The 21,862-nt window shown below is 37.8% G+C and overlaps 2 protein-coding genes across 8 annotated transcripts in view; one reads left to right on the plus strand and one right to left on the minus strand.

Annotated features, from left to right (window-relative positions):
- Window positions 1-21,862, plus strand: part of LOC120419474 (uncharacterized) — a 402,142-nt gene that overhangs the window by 107,190 nt on the left and 273,090 nt on the right. The gene's annotated exons all lie outside the window — the stretch shown is intronic.
- Window positions 16,922-18,513, minus strand: LOC120417717 (cytochrome P450 6d3-like). Its single transcript, XM_039579868.2, has 2 exons — window positions 17,167-18,513; window positions 16,922-17,104 (listed from the first exon to the last, which is right to left on the minus strand). Exons 1-2 carry the CDS (start codon window positions 18,467-18,469, stop codon window positions 16,932-16,934), a joined length of 1,476 nt encoding a protein of 491 aa, XP_039435802.1. The 5' UTR covers window positions 18,470-18,513; the 3' UTR covers window positions 16,922-16,931.

Consider the following 21,862-nt stretch of genomic DNA (forward strand, 5'->3'; position numbering starts at 1 on the left):
ATTTTGCTCGGGTTCATGAACGGATTTCAAATTAAACAAATTGTTATCAATTTGATTGTATTGCTCCTAACTTTTATGAGTCTTGCATAAGTTTTGTCCTCCAAGTGATTATAAATAAAATCATTCAAACATTCATCCTCAAATTGCATCATCCTTTCCCGCCCTTAATGCCGTGTCAATTCCCGTGTGCCAATGCCAACATTTGCATGTCACCCTGGCTGCATGCACTTAATGCTCCACTGTTGCTGTCGCTGCGTGGGGTGCCAATTTGCATGAATCATCACCAGCTTCCATCACTGTGGTGCACCCACATACACAATCTCACAATTTCCCTAACGACCACCCACCGAGCTTTCCTGCCTGTTTGGTTCTGCTGCACCTAACGTGACTCCTGGGACCCCCCCCCCCCCCCCCCCTAAAGGGTGTCAATCTCATTGCCTTAGATAGGAAGGTTCCATAATTTTAAAAATAGTTTTTTTCGCATTTGTTTTTTTTTAATTTGCTGAAATTGAAACAAATTTGTATATTGTCAAGCATTTTAATATTTTTAAAATATTTTAACTGTGCAACAGGTGCGCATAAATTGCAGCATGTCCCATTGTATCGAGTGAGAATAGCGGGGTGGCATGGGAAGCTTTCCACCGTGACTCTTTTTGGCTCCCTTACAAAAGTTGATCCAATTGAATTGCACTTTTCAGCGCACTGTTCTTGTCAAAAGGTGGAAGGAATGCAGTCTGGTGGGTGATTGGGTGGGTTGTAAAAAAGTTTTCCCATTTTGACGATCATTCCACCAACTTGTATCACTGAGTCGTTGCAGTTTTTGGACACCTTTTCGGTTGATCTATTTATGAACATAATTGAAATTAATAAATCATTTTTTCATCAAGCTGAATAAACTAAAGCATTAACATATTTTTTTTAACAATTTGCATTTTTTTCATCCTGTTTTCAGGTAAACCCCACTATGACAAACGACTGACCATGGTGGATCCCACCGTCGACGGTCACGTAATTGATGGCATTGCGCAGGTGAACTTTGCTGCCGACCACATAGATCATGGTCCCGAGATGAGATTGTTTCACAGACTTTTTAGGACTCTTTTTTGTGTGTGTTTTGTTATCTTGCCCTCCCTTGCTGGCAGCGTTCCAAATGAGGTTCATAAAGTTAGGCTTGCGGGTGGATCACAATTGTCTCATTTGGTTCTTTTTTTTTTTGGAGGTAGGGAGGAGAAAAAAGTTACGTTCTGGCTTGTGATGCCGTGTAATTTTTCATTTTGCATCCATGTGACGTGTGGGAGGAGAACAAGAGAGATTTCTGGTATGAAAATTTGAATACACAATTGGCCTCGAAGCTGGTAGGCATTAGGCAGAAGGAAACATAATAAATTTAACGGGATTGTTCTTTGGCCTTGGGCAACAGGGATGAAGTTTGTTTCTTTTTGTGTTTTTTTTTTCTAATTTTAAATAATTTTTTTTTGATAATTTTAATTAATAATTTTCAAACCAAACAATCTTAATGTTGAGTTAACTTGTTCAACTTTTTCAACTTGTTCAACTTTTTCAACTTTTTCAACTTTTTCAACTTTTTCAACTTTTTCAACTTTTTCAACTTTTTCAACTTTTTCAACTTTTTCAACTTTTTCAACTTTTTCAACTTTTTCAACTTTTTCAACTTTTTCAACTTTTTCAACTTTTTCAACTTTTTCAACTTTTTCAACTTTTTCAACTCTTCCAACTTTTTTTTTTTTTTGTTTTTTGTTTTTTGTTTTTTGTTTTTTGTTTTTTGTTTTTTGTTTTTTGTTTTTTGTTTTTTGTTTTTTGTTTTTTGTTTTTTGTTTTTTGTTTTTTGTTTTTTGTTTTTTGTTTTTTTGTTTTTTGTTTTTTGTTTTTTGTTTTTTGTTTTTTGTTTTTTGTTTTTTGTTTTTTGTTTTTTGTTTTTTGTTTTTTGTTTTTTGTTTTTTGGTTTTTTGTTTTTTGTTTTTTGTTTTTTGTTTTTTGTTTTTTGTTTTTTGTTTTTTGTTTTTTGTTTTTTGTTTTTTGTTTTTTGTTTTGTGTTTTTTGTTTTTTGTTTTGTTGGTGTGTTGGGGGTGTGTTTGTTTGTGGTTGTTTGGTTGTGTGTGGGTGGGTGTGGTGGGGTGGGGGGTGTGGTGGGTGGGGTGTGGTGTTTGGTGGGTGTGGTTGTTGGTGGGGTGTTGTGGGGTTGGTGGTGTGTGGGGGTGGGTTGTGGTGTGTTGGGGTGGGTTGTGGTGGGTGTGGTGGGTTGGTGTTGGTGTGGGGTTGGGTGGGGTGTGTGGGTGTGGGGTGGTTGGTTGTGGGTGGGGTTGTGTTGGGTTGGGGGTGGGTGGGTGGGGGTGGTGTGGGTGGGGTGGGGGTGGGGTGGGTGGGGTGGGGGGGTGGTTGTGTGGGGGTGGGTGGTGGGTGGTGGGGGGTTGGTGGGGTGGTGTGTGGGTGTGGGGGTTGGTGGGGGTGGTGGGTGGGGGGGGTTGGGTGGTGGGTGGGGTGGGTGGGTTGGTTGTGGGGGTGGTTGGGTGGGTGGGGGGTGTGGGTGGGTGGGGGTGGGTGTGGGTGGGGTGGTGGTTGGGTGGGGGTGGGTGGGTTGTGGGTGGGGGTGTGGGGGTGGGGTGGCGGGCCGGGGGTGTGGGGGTGGGGTGGGGGGGTGGGTGGGGGTGTTGGGTGGGTGGGGGTGGGTGGGGGGTGTGGTGGGTGTGGGTGGGTGGGGGTGGGGTGGTTGGGGGGGTGGGTTTGGTGTTGGGTGGGGGTTGGGGGGGGGGTGGTGGGTGGTGGGGGGGGGTGGGGGTGGTTGGGGGTGGTGGTGGGGGTGTGGGGGGGTGGGTGGTGGGGGGTGGGGGGTGGGGTTGGGGTGGGGGGGGGGGGTGGGGGGGTGGTGGGTGGGTGGGGGGTGGGTGGTGGGGGGGGGGGTGGGGTGGTGGGGTGGTGTGGGGGGGTGTGGTGGGGGGTGGTGGTGGGGTGGTGGGGGTGGGGGGTGGTGTTGGTGGGGGGTGGGGTGGTGTTGGGTTGGTTTGTGGGTGTGGTGGTTGGGTGGTGTGTTGGGGTTGGGTGGTTGTTGGGTGTGGTTGTGGTGTTGGGTTGGGTGTTTTTGTTTTTTGTTTTTTGTTTTTTGTTTTTTGTTTTTTGTTTTTTGTTTTTTGTTTTTTGTTTTTTGTTTTTTGTTTTTTGTTTTTTGTTTTTGTTTTTTGTTTTTTGTTTTTTGTTTTTTGTTTTTTGTTTTTTGTTTTTTGTTTTTTGTTTTTTGTTTTTTGTTTTTTGTTTTTTGTTTTTTGTTTTTTGTTTTTTGTTTTTTGTTTTTTGTTTTTTGTTTTTTGTTTTTTGTTTTTTGTTTTTTGTTTTTTGTTTTTTGTTTTTTGTTTTTTGTTTTTTGTTTTTTGTTTTTTGTTTTTTGTTTTTGTTTTTTGTTTTTTGTTTTTTGTTTTTTGTTTTTTGTTTTTTGTTTTTTGTTTTTTGTTTTTTGTTTTTTGTTTTTTGTTTTTTGTTTTTTGTTTTTTGTTTTTTGTTTTTTGTTTTTTGTTTTTTGTTTTTTGTTTTTTGTTTTTTGTTTTTTGTTTTTTGTTTTTTGTTTTTTGTTTTTTGTTTTTTGTTTTATGAAAATACATGCCATTCTCCTACATCCCTGTTTCTTAACTAACCTGAACGAAAAAATAATACAGTTTAAGATGGAGGTTCCGCCATGTTTGCCAACTAATGGCTGTTTCTGGTTGTAGCAAATTCAAATTTGTTCCCCCCAATCTTCTTTAGTAGGTCACATACACACATGACAAAATTTTGCCAAAATTTGAGACAAGAAGCTGTCAGGATCAGGCCGCGGTGGCACAGATTCCACTTTATTCCATTTTTTATTCATGATCTTTGATGTGGCATGGCTCATGGCAAGGAAGATATGCTTGGAAGACCTGCATAATGTCGTTACGAAATTTGACACTTTTTCCGGAATGAATAAGGAGAAATTAGATTTTCGTGGAACTCAGGTTTGAACAGCTTCCTCTAAAGAATTTAAATCAAGTGTTTTCGAGGATTTCTACTCTAATAAATAATTCCAACCGAGTTTTCAAGCATCTTCTCACACACATCCAATATAAATCAAGCTAACAAAGTTCATCCATCAAGCAAACATCCTCCGAAAATTTGATTAAGTGCAGCATCTACGAATATTAAATTCCCTTCTTCTTCAAAACTCCCAGAACCTTGTCCCCCCTTTTGATCCAAGCAAATAATCCTCCGGGAAGGATCTCATCCTCGTTTTTTCGTTGTGCCTAGAATTCCTCGAGTTGGGGTCAAATCCTTCCTCGAAACTGAGGCAAAAAGGTAATCCTTCAGCGGCACTCTTCAACGAACGTTGAAAATGCTAGGTGGAAATCCGTCCTGGGTTTTTCCTGTGCTCCTTAAGGGAACGCACATCGAAAATCTTCCAAATTTACATGTTGTGGAAGGTTTTGTTTGAACGCTGGTCTGTTTTTGCAGTCAAGTGTGGCCGCAGGATATTTTTGGCTTTTTTCGCTACATTGAATATTTTGGGGATCATTTCAAACAGCAGTCGTTGTTGCCTTTCTTATTTGAGAAAGTGTAGTTTTTGTTTTTAAATTCATTTTTCTTTTTTCATTTTATATTGTTGGTTCCACTATTCCAAAAACAGTTTTATTTTTATTTTTGCAATTCCTTAAAAAAATTGAAGTCTTAAAGTTGCATCATTCCTCCCTCCAAAGCCTCATCGTAACCAATTCCTGGAAAAACTCCCACGGCCCTCGAGGATGACTTCCTGTGATTTCAGCTCTGCGACAACCTGGGGACCGGTGAACCGTCAACAACAAAAAATACAACAACAAAAAACGCTGTCGGTTATTTTACTCCGTTTTCTTTTTGTTTCTGTTCCAAAAAGGACACGCCTTCATCCGTCAGAGGATCAAAGGTCGTTGGTCGTCAAGGGGGCAGCAATAAAATTTGCACTGAAATAGTGTTTCTCCGACCGTTGTCTCTTTATTTTTTGCTCTGTCGCTTTATCAGAGCCTGGACGAGATAAGGGAAAAAAACTGCGGAGGAATGACAGGACAAAGGTCTGGTTTTAAGAGGGTAAAATGGACCGTTTTAAGGGTTGCCACCTTTTTTTGGAGAAGTGTTTTACCTTAATTATGTTCTGCACAGAATTGAGGTATCTTTTGGATGGAGTGATCTCAGTTGGTTCTCAAAAATATCTGTTTCAATATATTTTTTAATGGTTGAAAAATAAACAAACAATTTGTTCACCAAACGAACCTCAGTGCTTAAAAATTAAAGTTTTTAGTTTTGCACTTTTGTCTTAAAGAAAAAAAAAGAACCTTGAAAAGTTTCACCACACAAAAAACTAAACAACAATTTAAACCGAACGAAGCGGTGTCACCACCAGAGTCATCACCATCAAAGATCCTTGTTGGTTTTTTTTATTTCCACAACATCCTTTACGATGGTCAAGTTTGCAACAAAAAAAAGCTACGGTCACCAGCTCAGCTAGCGCGTAAATCACGTAGCACAAGTTTCTCATGGAAGCTGGCTTAGTCACACAAACACACACACACAAAACGGTAAAAACTCCTTCAATAGTGCATAATAGAGTGACCTGAATATATTAAGATTTCTTTTCTTAGATCAGTCAGAATAGTTTTTCAATAAAGGAGAATGGGCAAATTTGTATGGGAGCTGGTCCAAGGATGTACACGAACGGGACCAACTTTTTTCGAAAGATCTCGCCGAGACATGAAAAAAGTCTTCTGGACCAACTCTCTAAACCCCGGGGTTCAAAAGTTACTAGTTGTTGAAGTTTGAGCATTTTGGGTTAAAATGTACAAAAAATCGTATTTTTGCTATTTCTAAAATCATTCATAAAATCTCTGTTTCATTATGGATTTCAATTTTCTTGACTTCATTCGACGCGTATCAGCAAAAACTATGAGTTCTGATATGTCTTAGCATGATTGAAACATGATTTCTCTTGTTTTTATCCGTTTGAACCGTTTGTGCAAGAGGCATCCCATAGAAACAAGTCGAAACTTCAAGGTTTTGAAACCGGGTCCAACCCAGACTGCTTCAGTGAGTATGGAAGGCTTCAGTGCAATGTTGTAACAACTTATTGGGATGGTCTGAGTCATCCGTGAACTCCTTGGAGTTAAGACCGGTGAGTCTACCGCCGTAACAAGCAAGATGTCGGCGGTTTTTGACCACGGATCATACCCGCATGGCTTCAGACAGTATGGTAGACTGCTTTGTTAAGAGCGAGTCCACGAACAGGGCATACCCCTTTGTATGGGACGTCGTTTGGACCTCACCAATCTGCCTGAAATTTTCAGGGGTTGTTTGTACATATAAAACTAGCATCTGGCCAAAATATGAGCACTCTAGGTCAACGGGAAGTGGGGCAAATCGGGACACAAAGTTTGAAGGTTCAAAAACGTCAAAAATCGTAAAAAGGCTGTAACTTGGGCAAAATTCAATTTAATTTAAAAATTCAAAATGCATCTGAAAGGGCTTAAAAAATGCAACAAAATGCAGGATAGAACACCCCGATTGGTTAAATCTAAAGGGAGTTATTGACATTTTAGTGAAAAAATAGCACAATTTTCAAACTCAAATAAAAAAGTGTTCCATCCAGATATCAACTCGGTTCGACCTGCAGCTTGTAGGGGACATCTGGGACTACCATCTGAGACTGAGACCGCTTTGGGTAAGGCAGTTTAACATATTGGATAGACACTTTTACTTTTAGTGAATTTTTTGGTAGTAAATTTTTGCTCGGAGGACCTCTTAGATCCCATTTTATGGTGATAATTTTATCATATTCGTGTTCCTGAGACAATTTCACAATAGAAACATGCATAAAAATGTTTATTTTCATCCATTTTAACCCTTTAAAAAATGAAAGTTAAAAAAAATTGAGATGCTGCTTTTTTTCTGGTGTCATCTAGTATCCTTGGAAACGAACTTGAATTTCAATAAATGTGAATCGAAGATTTTTTTAACTTTCATTTTTTAAAGGGTTAAAATGGATGAAAACAAACATTTTTATGCATGTTTCTATTGTGAAATTGTCTCAGGAACACGAATATGATAAAATTATCATCAGAAAATGGGATCTAAGGGGTCCCCCGAGCAAAAATTTACAACCAAAAAATTCACTAAAAGTAAAAGTGTCTATTTAATATGTTAAACTGCCTTACCCAAAGCGTTCTCAGTCTCAGATGGTAGTCCCAGATGTCCCCTACAAGCTGCAGGTCGAACCGAGTTGATATCTGGATGGAACACTTTTTTATTTGAGTTTGAAAATTTTGCTATTTTTTCACTAAAATGTCAAAAACTCCCTTTAGATTCAACCAATCGGGGTGTTCTATCCTGCATTTTGTTGCATTTTTTAAGCCCTTTCAGGTGCATTTTGAATTTTTAAATTAAATTGAATTTTGCCCAAGCTAAAGCCTTTTTACGATTTTTGACGTTTTTGAACCTTCAAACTTTGTGTCCCGATTTGCCCCACTTCCCGTTGACCTAGAGTGCTCATATTTTGGCCAGATGCTAGTTTTATATGTACAAACAACCCCTGACAACTTCAGGCAGATTGGTGAGGTCGATGCGAGATGGGTATGCTTTGCTCGTGGACTCGCTCTTAATGTGTTGGGATGTCTTTGGTCATCCTAGGACTCCCTGGAGTTTAGATATTTGGGTCACTGTAACAAGAAAAAGCTCGATGATTTTTAACCGCGCACCATAACCGCAAAGATTCAGTGAGTATGGCAGACTGTATTGCTGTTATGTTGGGATGTTCTGGACCATTCCAGGGAGTCTTTGTAACAGCCGTAGACCTACAGATCTTAACTCCACGGAGTCCTAGGAGAACCCAGGACACTCCAACACATCAGCATAGTAGTCTACCATTCTGTCTGAAGCCATGCGGGTATGATCCGTGGTCAAAAACCGCCGACATCTTGCTTGTTACGGCGGTAGACTCACCGGTCTTAACTCCAAGGAGTTCACGGATGACTCAGACCATCCCAATAAGTTGTTACAACATTGCACTGAAGCTTTCCATACTCACTGAAGCAGTCTGGGTTGGACCCGGTTTCAAATCCTTGAAGTTTCGACTTGTTTCTATGGGATGCCTCTTGCACAAACGGTTCAAACGGATAAAAACAAGAGAAATCATGTTTCAATCATGCTAAGACATATCAGAACTCATAGTTTTTGCTGATACGCGTCGAATGAAGTCAAGAAAATTGAAATCCATAATGAAACAGAGATTTTATGAATGATTTTAGAAATAGCAAAAATACGATTTTTTGTACATTTTAACCCAAAATGCTCAAACTTCAACAACTAGTAACTTTTGAACCCCGGGGTTTAGAGAGTTGGTCCAGAAGACTTTTTTTCATGTCTCGGCGAGATCTTTCGAAAAAAGTTGGTCCCGTTCGTGTACATCCTTGGACCAAATTTGCCCATTCTCCTTTATGAATTTAATTTTAACGATATACTACTATTTTTAACATATTTTTTTTTAATGTAGTTTTGATAGGATGTTCTTGAGTTTTATTAAAAAATATAGTCCTTGATATGCAAACAGATCGTAAATTTCATGACTTTTCCTATTAGGTCAACCGGTCGGTTTACAATCATTTATTCGAAATGTGTGTAAAATAAAGTTTGGAAAGCTAAATTTAAACATTTTAACAGAAACGTCCAATTTGCTGTTTAAACAAACTATTTTGCAAACCTTCTAATGGAAATATGCTTGCTCACTTCCTACTAAGTCATTAATTACTCAATTTGAGTTGAAAATGCCTTTGAGAAACTGTTATTGGTCTTCAAAATGCTGATATTAAAACATTAGGTGCTTGATAGAATTACATGCTACACAGCAAAAAAAAAGTTGAATTTTGGAATGTTTAAAATGTGGTTGATTGAATCTTACCTCTTTTTTGAGTAATATACCCAAAAAATGTTTAAAAATGTGAACCTGATGAAAATTCTTCAGAAACTGATGAACATTCACCAATTCGTGATGTACACATTTAACACATTTTTTTTCACACAAAATCTGTCACCATTTCCTGATGAATATTACGCTGTTTTATAGTCATGGTTTTTAAATTTTTATTTTTCGAAATAATCAAAAGGTCGTTTTTTTTTTGTTTGTCTGACTGCCATATTTTTGGCAAATTATTTTCAGAAATAATGTGGTTTTGAGCTAAATTTATAATTGAAAAGGCAGCCATTATTCACTCAATTTTAAAATTCAAATATTCACAGCAATGTTGCAAAATTTCAAAAATGCTAATTTTTTAAACTTAGATACAGAAACTAGAATCACGTAAGCTCGTACAAATATTTATTTTTTTTTTTTTCACAAATTGCAAGACTAATCTGAACCTTGTTATTTAAAAAAAATGATGTTTTCATTCAAGATCAGTTTAACAGCTTGATATTATTAGTTGCTATTTCAAATCGATTTTTTTAGACTGCATTATTGAATTAAAAATGACACGAAATTCGTGAAATAAAGATGAAGGAAAAATTTCACAAATTTGAAAATTATGATTGGATACTATTTTTATGTTTGTCTTTTTAATATTAGTTTCTTTTTTTAAATGTTATGCAAACTGTAAACATCAGAAATTTTGTTAAGCAAGGAATCTGGAACATTCCCCTTGTAGTCGTTTTGCCGGATGTTTCGTTTCGCCAAAAGTAGTTTCGTAAAATGAAATTTTGCCGAATGATTAGTATTAAATTTATGTTAGCATAATAATTTACAAAAAATCGACAAACTTTTTGTAAAAAATTTGATAAGTTTAAAATTTACAAATGCTGCTGAAAAACTATCATGAAAATATATGAAAATTATCTCTTGAAATAATTCAAACAAATCCCCTTGAGCAATTCTCTGAGATTTCGATCATTCGATTTTTTTTTATATTTTAATATGGCTGAAACTTTTTTGGTGCCTTCGGTATGCCCAAAGAAGCCATTTTGCATCATTAGTTTGTCCATATAATTTTCCATACAAATTTGGCAGCTGTCCATACAAAAATGATATATGAAAATTCATAAATCTGTATCTTTTGAAGGAGTTTTTTGATCGATTTGGTGTCTTCCGCAAAGTTGTAGGTATGGATATGGACTACACTGAAAAAAATGATACACGGTAAAAAAAATTGGTGATTTTAAATTTCACTTTTTGTCACTAAAACATGATTTGCAAAAAAACACTATTCTTAATTTCAAAATTTTGAAAATATTTTTTTCGAATAGATCGGAAAAATTTACGAATGTTTCATATTTTAACATTGTATATCGGACCATTAGTTGCTGAGATATCGGCGTTACAAAATTGTGGGTTGTTTGGGTGAGACTTAGAAAACATCAATTTTCCTGTTTTTAAACCTTTGCATGGCAATATCTCAGCAACTAAGGGTCGTATCAACAAAGTTCAAAAAAGCAAAATATAGAGAATTTTGTCAGCTTTTCAAAAATATTTTTTTTCAAAAGTGGGCAAACATGGGCACTATTTTAAAAAAATCAATAACTGTGACTATTTTGAAAAAAGTTACATAAAAATGGCTATAACTTGAAAACGATGCACTTTATCAAAATTTCACTAAAGTACTTTTTAATTGCAAATTCAATTTTACATCGAAAAATGAAATTGAAAACTTTTGCGACCAATATTTCGATTTTTTGAAAAAAATTGTATTGATTCAAAAAATCATAACTCGGTCAAAGATTTTTTGCCCATTCTGGAAATTTCTGAAAAGTTGGCATTTGATGTCCTCTAAAACATATAAAAAAAGTGTTTTTTTTTTGCAAATCAAGTTTGAGTAACAAAAAGTGAAATTAAAAATCACCAAAAATTTTTTTACCGTGTAACATTTTTTTCCAGTGTAGTCCGTATCCATACCTACAACTTTGCCGAAGACACCAAATCGATCAAAAATTCCTTCAAAAGATAGAGATTTTTGAATTATCATACATCATTTTTGTATGGACAGCTGCCAAATTTGTAAGGAAAATTATATGGACAAACTAATGATGCAAAATGGCTTCTTTGGGCATACCGAAGGCACCAAAAAGTTTTCAACCGGATAAAAAATACAAAAATTAAAATTAAAGAAAAAATACCGATACCGTAGAGAACTGCTCCCTTGCTAAAAAAAAATCTCAAAGCTTGAAAAACAAAAACAAAATTTTTCATATTGATTAAAACACTGCTTCAGTTTGAAAATGTGAGAAACTCACAGAAATTCATTTCGTATTTAATTATTAGATCTTTTCCTGTTTCAAAGAATGATTGAACTCACAGATTTTTATATCAATTTATCGATATTTTTTAAAATTTAATCATTTATTTTCATTGAACTGATTTGAAGGAAAGGTTGTAGAATACGCCCCCCCCCCTCGACTTTGGTTTGAGCCGAGGAACATAAACTTCAAAAAATATTTGCAACGACCTTATTACCGCCATTTTGGCCACCACCCTGGATTTAAAAATTCTAAATCATTTAAGAGTAAGTTACTTAAGCTCGACCATAAAAAATAAGACAACGAGAAAATGTTTTTTTTTTTTCATGATTATCCAATGTGAATTTTTTTCAAGGCCTTCGAATAATCATGTCTGGACTGTAGTTCGTTCAATATAATTATAAAAAAAAATCAAGTCACTCTATCTCCTTCACACACCCATAAACTTCACGGTCGCCAGCTCTTCACGATCAACCAGGTCCAGGAGTGCTCGAATCGGCAGCAAACGATAAGTTTATGCATTATTTATAGCGTTCCGTAGAGCCCAACCGACGACGCCGAACGTGAAGGTTCAACTTTCCCCTCTCTAGAGAGAAAGAGAGCGAGATTATCGATAAGGTGATTAGTTTTTCACTCGGCGTTCGACCTTTTCCGTCCGTGACTATCCGGGACCGATTTGTAGGAGGATTTTCCCCTTGTGGAGAAGAAAAATGACCGCCCCTCATACAGTTTAGGTGGTATTGATTTGCTTTTATTTTACGATCTCGTTTCCTTTTTTTTTGGTTGCATAAACCAAACAGAGAAAGTTTGTCTTTTGGATGACTTTATTTATCGGGACATGAATAAAAGAGAGCGAAAGCTGTGAATTGGTGACCCATTTCTAATGGGTGTTAAGAGGAACTTTTCGCTCCATCACCAGAAAAGCCATTAGCGAGCAATTTCTATGGCAAATAAAGCGACTCTGTATCAGTTGCTGAAACATCTCTGTCGTTAGGTAAACTCGTCATGCTTTTCATCGAACAACAGCGATATTTATTGTTATTGAATTTTTACCTCGAGGAGGATTTTCACAGGCCTCGAAATAACTTTCCCGAAATCTACTGAATAATTCCGTTTGCCTTAATCAACTGACACGCCTACCCCGAGGATGCCTCGCTGCTGCCTGCCTTTGCAGCGAGAAGAATTTTAATGAGAAAACTTTACCAACAAACTCGACACCTGTAAAATTCCTACAAATTTGCCTTCTAAGGCGGCGGGGAAAGCTTTAGCAAAAGTAGCAGAAGCTTTTATATCTCTGCGACACAAGCTGTGCTGTGATAAATTCCAACATTCCACAAATGGCACCCGCTCCCCCCTCCTTTTTCGTCCTAACACGCACACACACATCTTAATCAAGGAATCTTGGGGTTGGCAACCAAACCACCCACCTCTAACGTGGTTGCTACCTTTTAATCTGTGCTTCCTTCCAACCACCCCTTTCAAAGGGCGTCGTCACACACGTGTAATTTCACACTCTTTTGATTATTCAAAGTTTCTTTGATTGCCGGGAAGAATAAGATAAGGTGTGGGAGGGAGGGGAACATCATTTCATGCAAGTGTGAATTGGCTTTAGCACATTAGTTATAATCGTGTTAGTTTCAGGAAAGATGGTTTGTGGAGCATGAAGTGAAAGAAAATTGAAATGAAAATTGAGTAGCTTTTATAAATGAAACATTTTGATCCAAGTGAAAAAAAAAATATTCTCTGGGTTATTGCAGATTCGTAAAGAACATTGAATTTCACAATTTTACAGTTGAATAACGACAAATGGCAGAATTCTTGAAACTATTTCTTTTTTTCAATAAAAAAACTTTTTTTCCAAATTCTGAGTACGCTATCAAATCATGCGTCCAATTTTACATAAAAGTCACTTTGACACCAAATTCCGAACGCAGGCTGCAAATTATTGGAAAACACGTCTTTTTTCGAAAGTTAAAAAATGTAAGGGGTCTTACTACCCCTCCGTTACGAGATAACTAGGGCTAGTGATTTTTCACGGACAAAAAATCGAAATTTCAAGGCATGCCAATTACAAAACATTGGAATTTCACGGCAATTTAACGGTACTCTAAAACCTGCTCAAAATAAATGTAAAAATGAGCTCTTTTAGCATAATTATGAACAGAAAATTGTTTTAAAAGTTAGTAGCAGATATAATCTCCTGACACAAATAATTATTTTGAAAAAAAAAATGTATTTAATTTATTTTGAATTTTTTTTAAGAATATCCGTCAGTTAAATTTATGATTCAGCAAATTTAATTTAATTTCATTGAGATAAGAAGTAGTTAAACAAGTGCTATTCAACTAACAATATAAAAAAAATATTTGTTTTCCTAAGTTCAATAAAAGGGGAATTCGAATATTTTAATAAATTTTAGGCAAAACTCATAAAAGCAGTAGATAATTGCAGAAAATTATAATACATAGCAAATGCTCAACAAACAACTTTTTTTGCGTTTTCTTCCATAGTAGTGTTTAATAATGTTCTTTTGCAATCTTTTTGGAATTTTGAGGAATAAATAAATTTTGCTGGAAATGTGGAATCAATTTCAGCGTTTCATACAATATTTTAATGAACAATATCTTTAAAAAATAGTTCTAAATCTGACAAGCAATGTTTGTTTAGTTTGGAAACTACATCCGAAATATTTCTTAAAAATCTTGTGAAGTGTTTGAAATAAAATTAATAATGTTTAAATGTACTGAGAAGCGATTCATCGATGAAATATTCAAAATTTCGCGGCATTTCACTAGTCCTAGAAATAACTAATTGTTTTTAAAATAAATAATTAAGAATTCACACTGAAAATATTTTAAAACAAATGAAAATTGGATAATATTCAAAACTTAATCATTGAATTGATGAAAATTATTTTACCCGGCTGTTTCTCGTCTTTTTCGGATTTGTGAATAGAAAAAAATCGAAAGTGCCCCATTTTATTACAACTGCAATATTAGTAAACGTTACACAACTTCGTCAATAATCGATTGTTTAAATTAGTCCTTACTATGTGAGCAATTTTTATGTACCCTGAGTTTTGGGTTTTTTTTTTTAATTTTTTAAATATATTTTAGTATTATTATAATTTTGGAAATTATTTTTAGGCGGGATAAATATTTATTAGTAATTTAATTTTATTTTTCCAAACTAAGCCATAATGCTTGAACTTTCAAATTTGAATGATAAAAAATGTGAATAAAATTTTGTCAATTGGAAGTAAAGATTCATTTTTTAGAAATTAATATTTTATATCGATTTATTTAATTTTAATTTTGAAACGTTGCAATTCAAATTTATTTTGGTCTTTTAATAGAAATTTAACATTTCAATATTTTAAATTTCATTTAGTTTTATCCAAGGGAATCCAGTTTTTTTGAAGGTCCATTTTTATATTTTCTCTATGATTGTGTTTAAATTTACAAATAAGTAAACAGTATAAAAAATATATGTCGAATGTTCACTTCAATTTTTACTTTTATTATCTTGAATACAGCGAACAAAATAAAAAAAAAATAAAAAATTATTTGCTATCAAATTCTTAACAGTCCAAAAATTTTACCCTCCTGATGAAAACATTATGTATAATATTCGATTGTAGTTTTTATGTGGACAATGTTTGGTATTTTCTTACACCTTCTAAAGTTAAAATTTTGTCAAAAAAAAGTTTTTGTCCATTTTAGCCCTCATTTTTCATTCTGCGATATCTTGGAAATTATTGGTTCGATTTTCAATGGTTTTTTTTTTTCATTTAATTCAATTCAAGTCATTTCTTTATTTTATTGACAGTAGTTAAAAAGTGCAGTACAGAATTTTGGGGGATCCTTTCTGCTGTGTATAAGCCATTTATCACAATGGATGCAAATCAAGTTGGTTGTTAAAGAAAGCAGGAAAACAACTCGCAAAAAACAGTTAATAATTATGTTTAAAGGGAATGTTGTGCTCTTTTCGATAATGATTATTTTGAAATTTATAAATGTCAGAATTGGTTTTTAAAAGTTATTTGAAAAAGTTAATGTTGATTCTAAAATTTCAAAAAATTTCAAAGTTGGTCCAAAACACCATGGGGCAAAAAAAATGTTTTCAAAAAACTTCAAAATTTCAATGGAAATAGAAGTGCAATCAGCTGAAATAAATTTAAAATGCATTCTCCTGCGTTTAGAATCATTTTTAGCATGTTTGGGTTGATTTAAAATTCTTTTGAACTATGAAAGTTGTCTATGTTTATAATCGCAAAGTGTTTTTTTTTTCGCTAAAATTGTTGTTTTCGTCAAATCTTACATTTTTTGAAAACTATTGATTGCAAAACAACTGAGCTAGTGTAAAATTGCATTTTAAAACACTTTTTACATGCAAATGTTGAAACTATGGCTTGTTATTTCAATATTTATATTTTTTTTTGCCCCCTTCCCTTGACCCCGGCCAGAGCCGAGGGACAAAATCTTTGAAATTTTTTTGCAGTGGCCTAAGATGACAATAAAAAACATTTTTTTATTTTTATATAAAAAAGTAAAGTTAAGAAAATATAAAAAAAATCCCAAGGTTTTCGGAAATAAATAATTGAATGAGTGCTTATTCTTCATAAAGAATTTTTAATTGCAACAAACTTTAAAAATATTTTTTGTATTTTTTTTTTCCTAAAAGCGCATCACAAAATTTGGATAATAACAGAAAAGTAATCCTGGAATCCAACTTATTTTTATTTATTTTTTCCAAAATTCCTTATTATCACCTTCAACTGTGTCAAAAACACCAAATCCATCAGATACAGATTTTCGAACTTTAACCTTCCCATTTTGTTTGAACAACTCACAAATTGGTTTGGAGCTTTGTCACTAAAAACCCAAAACAAAAATCTTTCAAAAAAAAAAATACAAAATAAAAAATCTTAAAAAAATGCCAAATTTTCGATAATTTCTCACAAGCTATTAAGAACAAAACGAACAATCTATAAGAACATAAAGAGGTTATAAGTGACAAAGTATAAGTTGACATAAATAATTATTTCCTCCCAAAGGAAAATTTCCCTACTTTAAAAATGCCATGCTTAGAAAGCAGAACATAAAGTTCAAACCAGGAAAAATAATTACAAGCTTTTACTCTGTACGGTTGCAAAAAGTTTCCACTTTGTTTTGTGTCCTCGTTTCCAGTAGAAGCAACTCTACCTTCTTTCTTAGAAAACTTTCCCCGTTTGCTTCGAAACCACTAAGAAAATGCATCTCCATTTCGATGCGCACACACACACAAGCACTGACTGAAAAGCAAAGTTGCTCTTTTGTGGGTGGCTTGTTGTCGCGTGGTTTTTCCATATGAGAAAACGGAAGGTTTCTTGTATACTGTAGTGAGTGTAACAACAGCAGGTTGGCCTGCTGATCATCAACCTGGGGCGCAATATTTTCGACAGTTTAGCTGCAAAGTTTTCGGGGGGAAGAGTGGAAAAGGTGAACTGAGGGTAAATATTTGAGATGGTTTCTGTGAAGGTGAATGCGAAAAGTTTACCGAGAAATTAGTTCTAATAGACGAAATTGTTTGAGTTTGTTCCTGGTGGAGTGCTTGCTGGGGAAGAGTGCTTCCTGCCAAGCTGGTTCGGACTGAGTAATTGATTGCTGTTTAAGAAGAATAAAGCTACATTATATCGAGTTACTAGTCCTGTTGGATATCTTAAGTGAAATGCCATTCTCCGGAGCCAGCGCAATTTGGGCCCGAGCAAAGCCTATCTCCGCACCTTGAGTCGCCTCAAAGTTGAACTTCGAAAGCAGCATGATGATGCCGATCTTCGAAACGGCACTGCCCATCCGGGAACCTGTTTGGAAAGAAAAACCAGAAGTGAGGTCTAAGTTTTCCAAGAAGCTTCACGAAACATACCAATACAATTCCTCGGACCATCTCCAAATGGAATGTAAGCTTTTTCGTCGTAATTCTTTGTAGAGGGATCGAATCGCTCGGGAAGGTATCGATTCGGTTCCGGGAAGTACTCCTCACTCATTCCGAACGCTTGCAGCGGTATGATCACCGGAGTTCCCTTCCTGATGATCAGCTTCGAGTCTGGAACCTGATAGTCTTGAGTACACTCGCGATTTAAAATTGGGAACGGGTACTTTCTGAGGGTTTCCTTCACGCAGTTGTCTAGAAGTTTCATTTCGTGAAGAACATCGTAGTTGATTTCACCGTTGGACTTCTCAAGCGCATCGTCGATCTCTGCTTGAACCTTCTTCATAAGATCCGGTCGATGGGTCAGCTCGTGGATCGTGTAGGTGATGGCATCCGTTGTGGTATCCGCTCCTGCTACGTAGAACAAAAACACATTGGCCGCGCACTGTTCCAACGAAAGTCCAAAATCACTCTTCTCCTGTCGGAGATCGATCAACAGTTGGATGAAATCCTTCCTCGTTACGTTGTTCTTCTCGCGAAACTCGATCTGCTCCCTAATGATTTTGTTTACAAAATTGTCCACCACCTCAGGTACCGTTTTGACCCGGCTGACCTTCAGCAACGTCGGACATAAAAACGCACCAACCGTTCTCAAATTTGTGACGTGATTGTCCTCCCGAAATGACCGCAAAACCGTCCGGAACGAATCCTCCGGATCGTGAATCGAGTTAATCTCGTACCCGAAAAACACCGACGCCACGATCTCCAGCACAAAGCGCGATATCAAATCTCTAGCCTCAATCACCTCCCCTCGCTTCGCCTTGGGTTCCAAGAAATCCTGAAACTTCCTCCCAACGGTCAAGATCGTAGGCAGCATACCGCGCAGCTGTCCGGCGGTGAAGGTCGGAGTCAGTTTGTTCCTCAGGCTGCGCCACCTCTTCCCGGGCAGGGCAAACAGGTGCGCCGAAAAGGGATCCGAGCTCTCGTCACAGTGCACACCGCGGTCGTGGAAGTAGTTGAAGTCGGACGTTATGATGCGGTGGGCCAGGTGAGCGTCCCGGATGAGGATCGCCGGTCGGAAGAGTAGGTAGATTCCGACCAGTTGACCTGTGGTTTTGGCGTGGAGGGCGTTCAGCGCGACGCCGAATGATTCCTGCTTGAGGGCGACGGCGCGGATGTTCCCGAACGGGATGTCCGGTTTGAGGTTCGGCAGGCCATGGCGATCCCAGTACGAGTAGATGTACCGGAGGATCAGGTAGATCGAGGTACCGATAAGAAGCAGCGAGTAAATTATCATCGTTGGGGGGACGACTGAACGCGATGAGTTACGGGAGACTATAGGCCGGCTGTCGGAAGATTCATTTATAGATACTCTCTGGATAGCCACTTGAGAATGTAAATATTGGAATAAAAGTTGTCAACAAGTCAACACTAGCCGAGTACTTTTCTGGTGTGACTTTCGCTTACTATCTGAATTAATTTTGCAAAGTCATATTGTTATGTGAATGATGATTTGAGTCGTAAAAGTGAATACATCAAACTTTATTTGCACATCTTTCTTCTTTCTTTACTTCGCCATGAGCGGAATCACCGTAAGGGCAAACTCAACCTTCAGCCCTTGCGTAGCTTCGAACCGAAACTTGGACAGTAGCCTGACCAAGGTCACTTTGGCGATGAAAGTGCCCATTCGAGAAGCTGCAAACAAATTAGTTAGTTACCGTTGGCAGCATACCCCTCAGCTGACTCAAATTGAACGCCGCCGTTCAATTCGAAATCCTCAGTCAAAATCCGCCTGGCCAGCTTTAGGTGGGGCAGTCCGTCGCGATAAAGATGTACTGCAGCCCGAGGAACAGCAAGATCGCAAGCACAAACGGTTTGTCAACAAGCCGGGCACTTACGGGACCAGGTTGCGATCTGTCAGTGAATAGTGAGTGGTTCAAGGTCAACCCGAGCGTGGAAGTTTCCACTGCTGCAGTGACGTTGAATTTATTGATGTTGCTGTAACAAATGCAGATCTTAAATTTGTTTTTTGTTTTGACGTAGACTTACGTCTTTGTCGAAGGTACTGGGGTGTCATTCCAAAAAACCCGGGCCGAAGGCCCTGGAATATTGCGTCATCCGTCAATCGCTTATATCTTCCTTCCCTCAAATCGAATCGGCACGATTTTGGTTCCATTCGATTCGAAAATTATTCAGCAATTTGCTATAAAACTTTCATTGTTGGCAAAATAGTTTTACTATTGAAACAATTGAATGTTTTAAAATGTTTTCAAAATGCAGAGATTTTGCAAGCAAAATGAGCGCTTCCCACTCACGGACGGGAATGTCAAGTACCTATTTTGAGGGGAAAATCATCCGAGCAACGCGACCGAGTGTCGGTCGCGAAAAAGGAGGGGAAGTAGCGGGCCGAAATCATATATAAGAAAGTGCGCCAGTTTTCATTCCAACATTCACGTCTCAGACGTCGGACCGGCAGCAGCAGCAGGAAAGCTCAGCCCAGAGCAGCAGCAGCAGGAGAGAGACCAAAGCAGCAGCAGCAGGAGAGAGAGGGACCAGAACTGGAAAAGAAGCGCACATCGCCTTCTCGTCATCACCGTCAGCCAGTTGCCTCTCGATGGCCGGACCGTTAGGATCTTTCGTGGTAGGGGGTGAAGACTTCCCAACTCTTCGGAGTTGCCTCACTCCCCGTCCCTCGTTCCACCCGGGACGAGGCATCAACAAGTTGAGGCGCGCGCCTGATGCCTGCTGAAAAGCCTCTCGTGGGTCAAGCCGTGGTTGTGAAACAATCAGGACATCCAACTAGCTCGTCGCATTCGCGGCGAGCGCTTCTGAAAGAGTTACGTCGTATCCAATTCCAAACTGTTGAAAGAGTTGCCCTCATCCCTCGTCCCACCCGGGACGAGGCAGCGAGATGCAATAATTTCAATTTAAATTTCAGGAACAAATTTTGGTCTTCGGGGGCGACGGAATGCACAGCTTGCTGAGGCTGCTCTCGCCCCCAACCTCTTTGCCCTCCCCCCATTCTGCTCTTAGCATTCTTGCCAAAATTCATCGAATGCTCTCGTTTATCTTCAAAATCAATAATTATGTATTGATTCATGCCTAGAAATGCTAAAAGTTTATAAATCTTTTTAATCTAATTGAAAATTTCACAGAATTTCATTGAACGGTGTGCGTCGCGGTCATCAGGCAGGATTTTCGTTGCCGTTCCGTCTTTGTTGTCCCCCCGATTGTGTGTGAATTTCGATCCGGGCGGTTTCGGGATGTTTGACAGTTGCGTTGGAGAATTTGAACGGTGTGCGTCGCGGTCCTCACGCAGGATTTTCGTTGCCGTTTCCGTCTTTGTTGTCCCCCCGATTGTGCGTGAATTTCGATCCGGGCGGTTTCGCGTTTTCGCATTTTAGTTGGTTTTATCTTTCCACAGCCGGCTGTCTAAGATTGAATCATTTATGCTAAACTCAACACCAAATAACCGGGAATAGTCTCATCCGCATACTCCGACTGATTGCCTTGAGAATGCATAATACATCACACCATTAAACAAAATTTATTGATTATTGGGTCGCATCATCATCCTCTATGTTGAATCCTGGCCATTACCCTTACCCACTAACAAAATCCCAAGTAGAAGTAGTTTTCCGGCACACGCGGGGGTGTGGATATCGTATAGAACCCACCCTTGGTAGCAGCCTGTGCTAACTAACATTCCCGTCCCATTCCCTCGAGATCTACAAACTGACATGGCGGGCGCCGTTGGTGGCCAACGACTGTTTCCTATTCGCACCGGCTCTAGTTTTGATGATCGTGATGTTTTATCTTTTCAGCGCATTCATGCATGCTGTTGATAAGGGAAACATCATTTGATCGTTGAAGCGTGTGACCGGTTGTGCTGATGGGATATTATGGTCCTGTTCAGCAACGGAGAAGGACAACCATGGGTGGTCTCTCATGCTCATGCTCATGAAAATTTCACAGAATTTCATTTTTTCGAAAGTGTCGAAGGTGGGAAAAGTTATCCCGTAGATGGTTATCCCGGGAATAATTTATAGCGCTATGGCGGCCATCTTTATGGCATGCGGGATAACTTGTCATGGTTATCCCAGGAACAATTTTTAAGAGAGATTCCAAAACTTAAAAAACGAACAATTAACATTACCTGGACATGCTTCTTGGCAAAATTTATTGCCCTACATTCCTGGAGTATGAAAATTTGGATTTGAATGAAAAAAATTCCAGGAATATTGTAACATCAAATATTTTAATTCAAATATTTAATAAATTTAAAAATCCTTCTGGGAAAAGTTATCCCGTAGATTGGTTTATCCCGGGGAATAATGTGTATAGCGCTATGGCGGCCATTCTTTATGGCGGACTTGCGGGATACACTTGTCATGGTCTATCCCGGAACAATTTTTAAGAGAGCTTCCAAAACACTAAAAAACGAACAATTAACATTACCCTGGACACTGCTTCTTGGCAAAATTAATTGCCCTACATTCCTTGGTGTATGAAAAATTTGGATGTGAAGACGAAAAAATTCGAGGAATATTGTTAACATCAAATATTTTAATTCAAAATAATTTAATATAATTTAAAAATCCGTCTGGGATGGGGGACTCTGGGGTCATTTCCTGGACATGATCCTAGGGCAACAAAACACTGTTGCCTACATTCCTGGAAGCATAAAAAA

This window comes from Culex pipiens, chromosome 2, assembly GCF_016801865.2.
Source record: "Culex pipiens pallens isolate TS chromosome 2, TS_CPP_V2, whole genome shotgun sequence".
Taxonomy (NCBI): domain Eukaryota; kingdom Metazoa; phylum Arthropoda; class Insecta; order Diptera; family Culicidae; genus Culex; species Culex pipiens.

Excerpts from the sequence above, each read along its gene's own strand:
- LOC120417717 (XM_039579868.2), bottom strand. The coding sequence starts at position 18,469 with ATGATAATTTACTCGCTGCTTCTTATCGGTACCTCGATCTACCTGATC. Across the intron at positions 17,105-17,166 it reads TGGTCCGAGGAATTGTATTG|GTTCCCGGATGGGCAGTGCC; the intron begins GTATGTTTCGTG and ends CTTTCCAAACAG.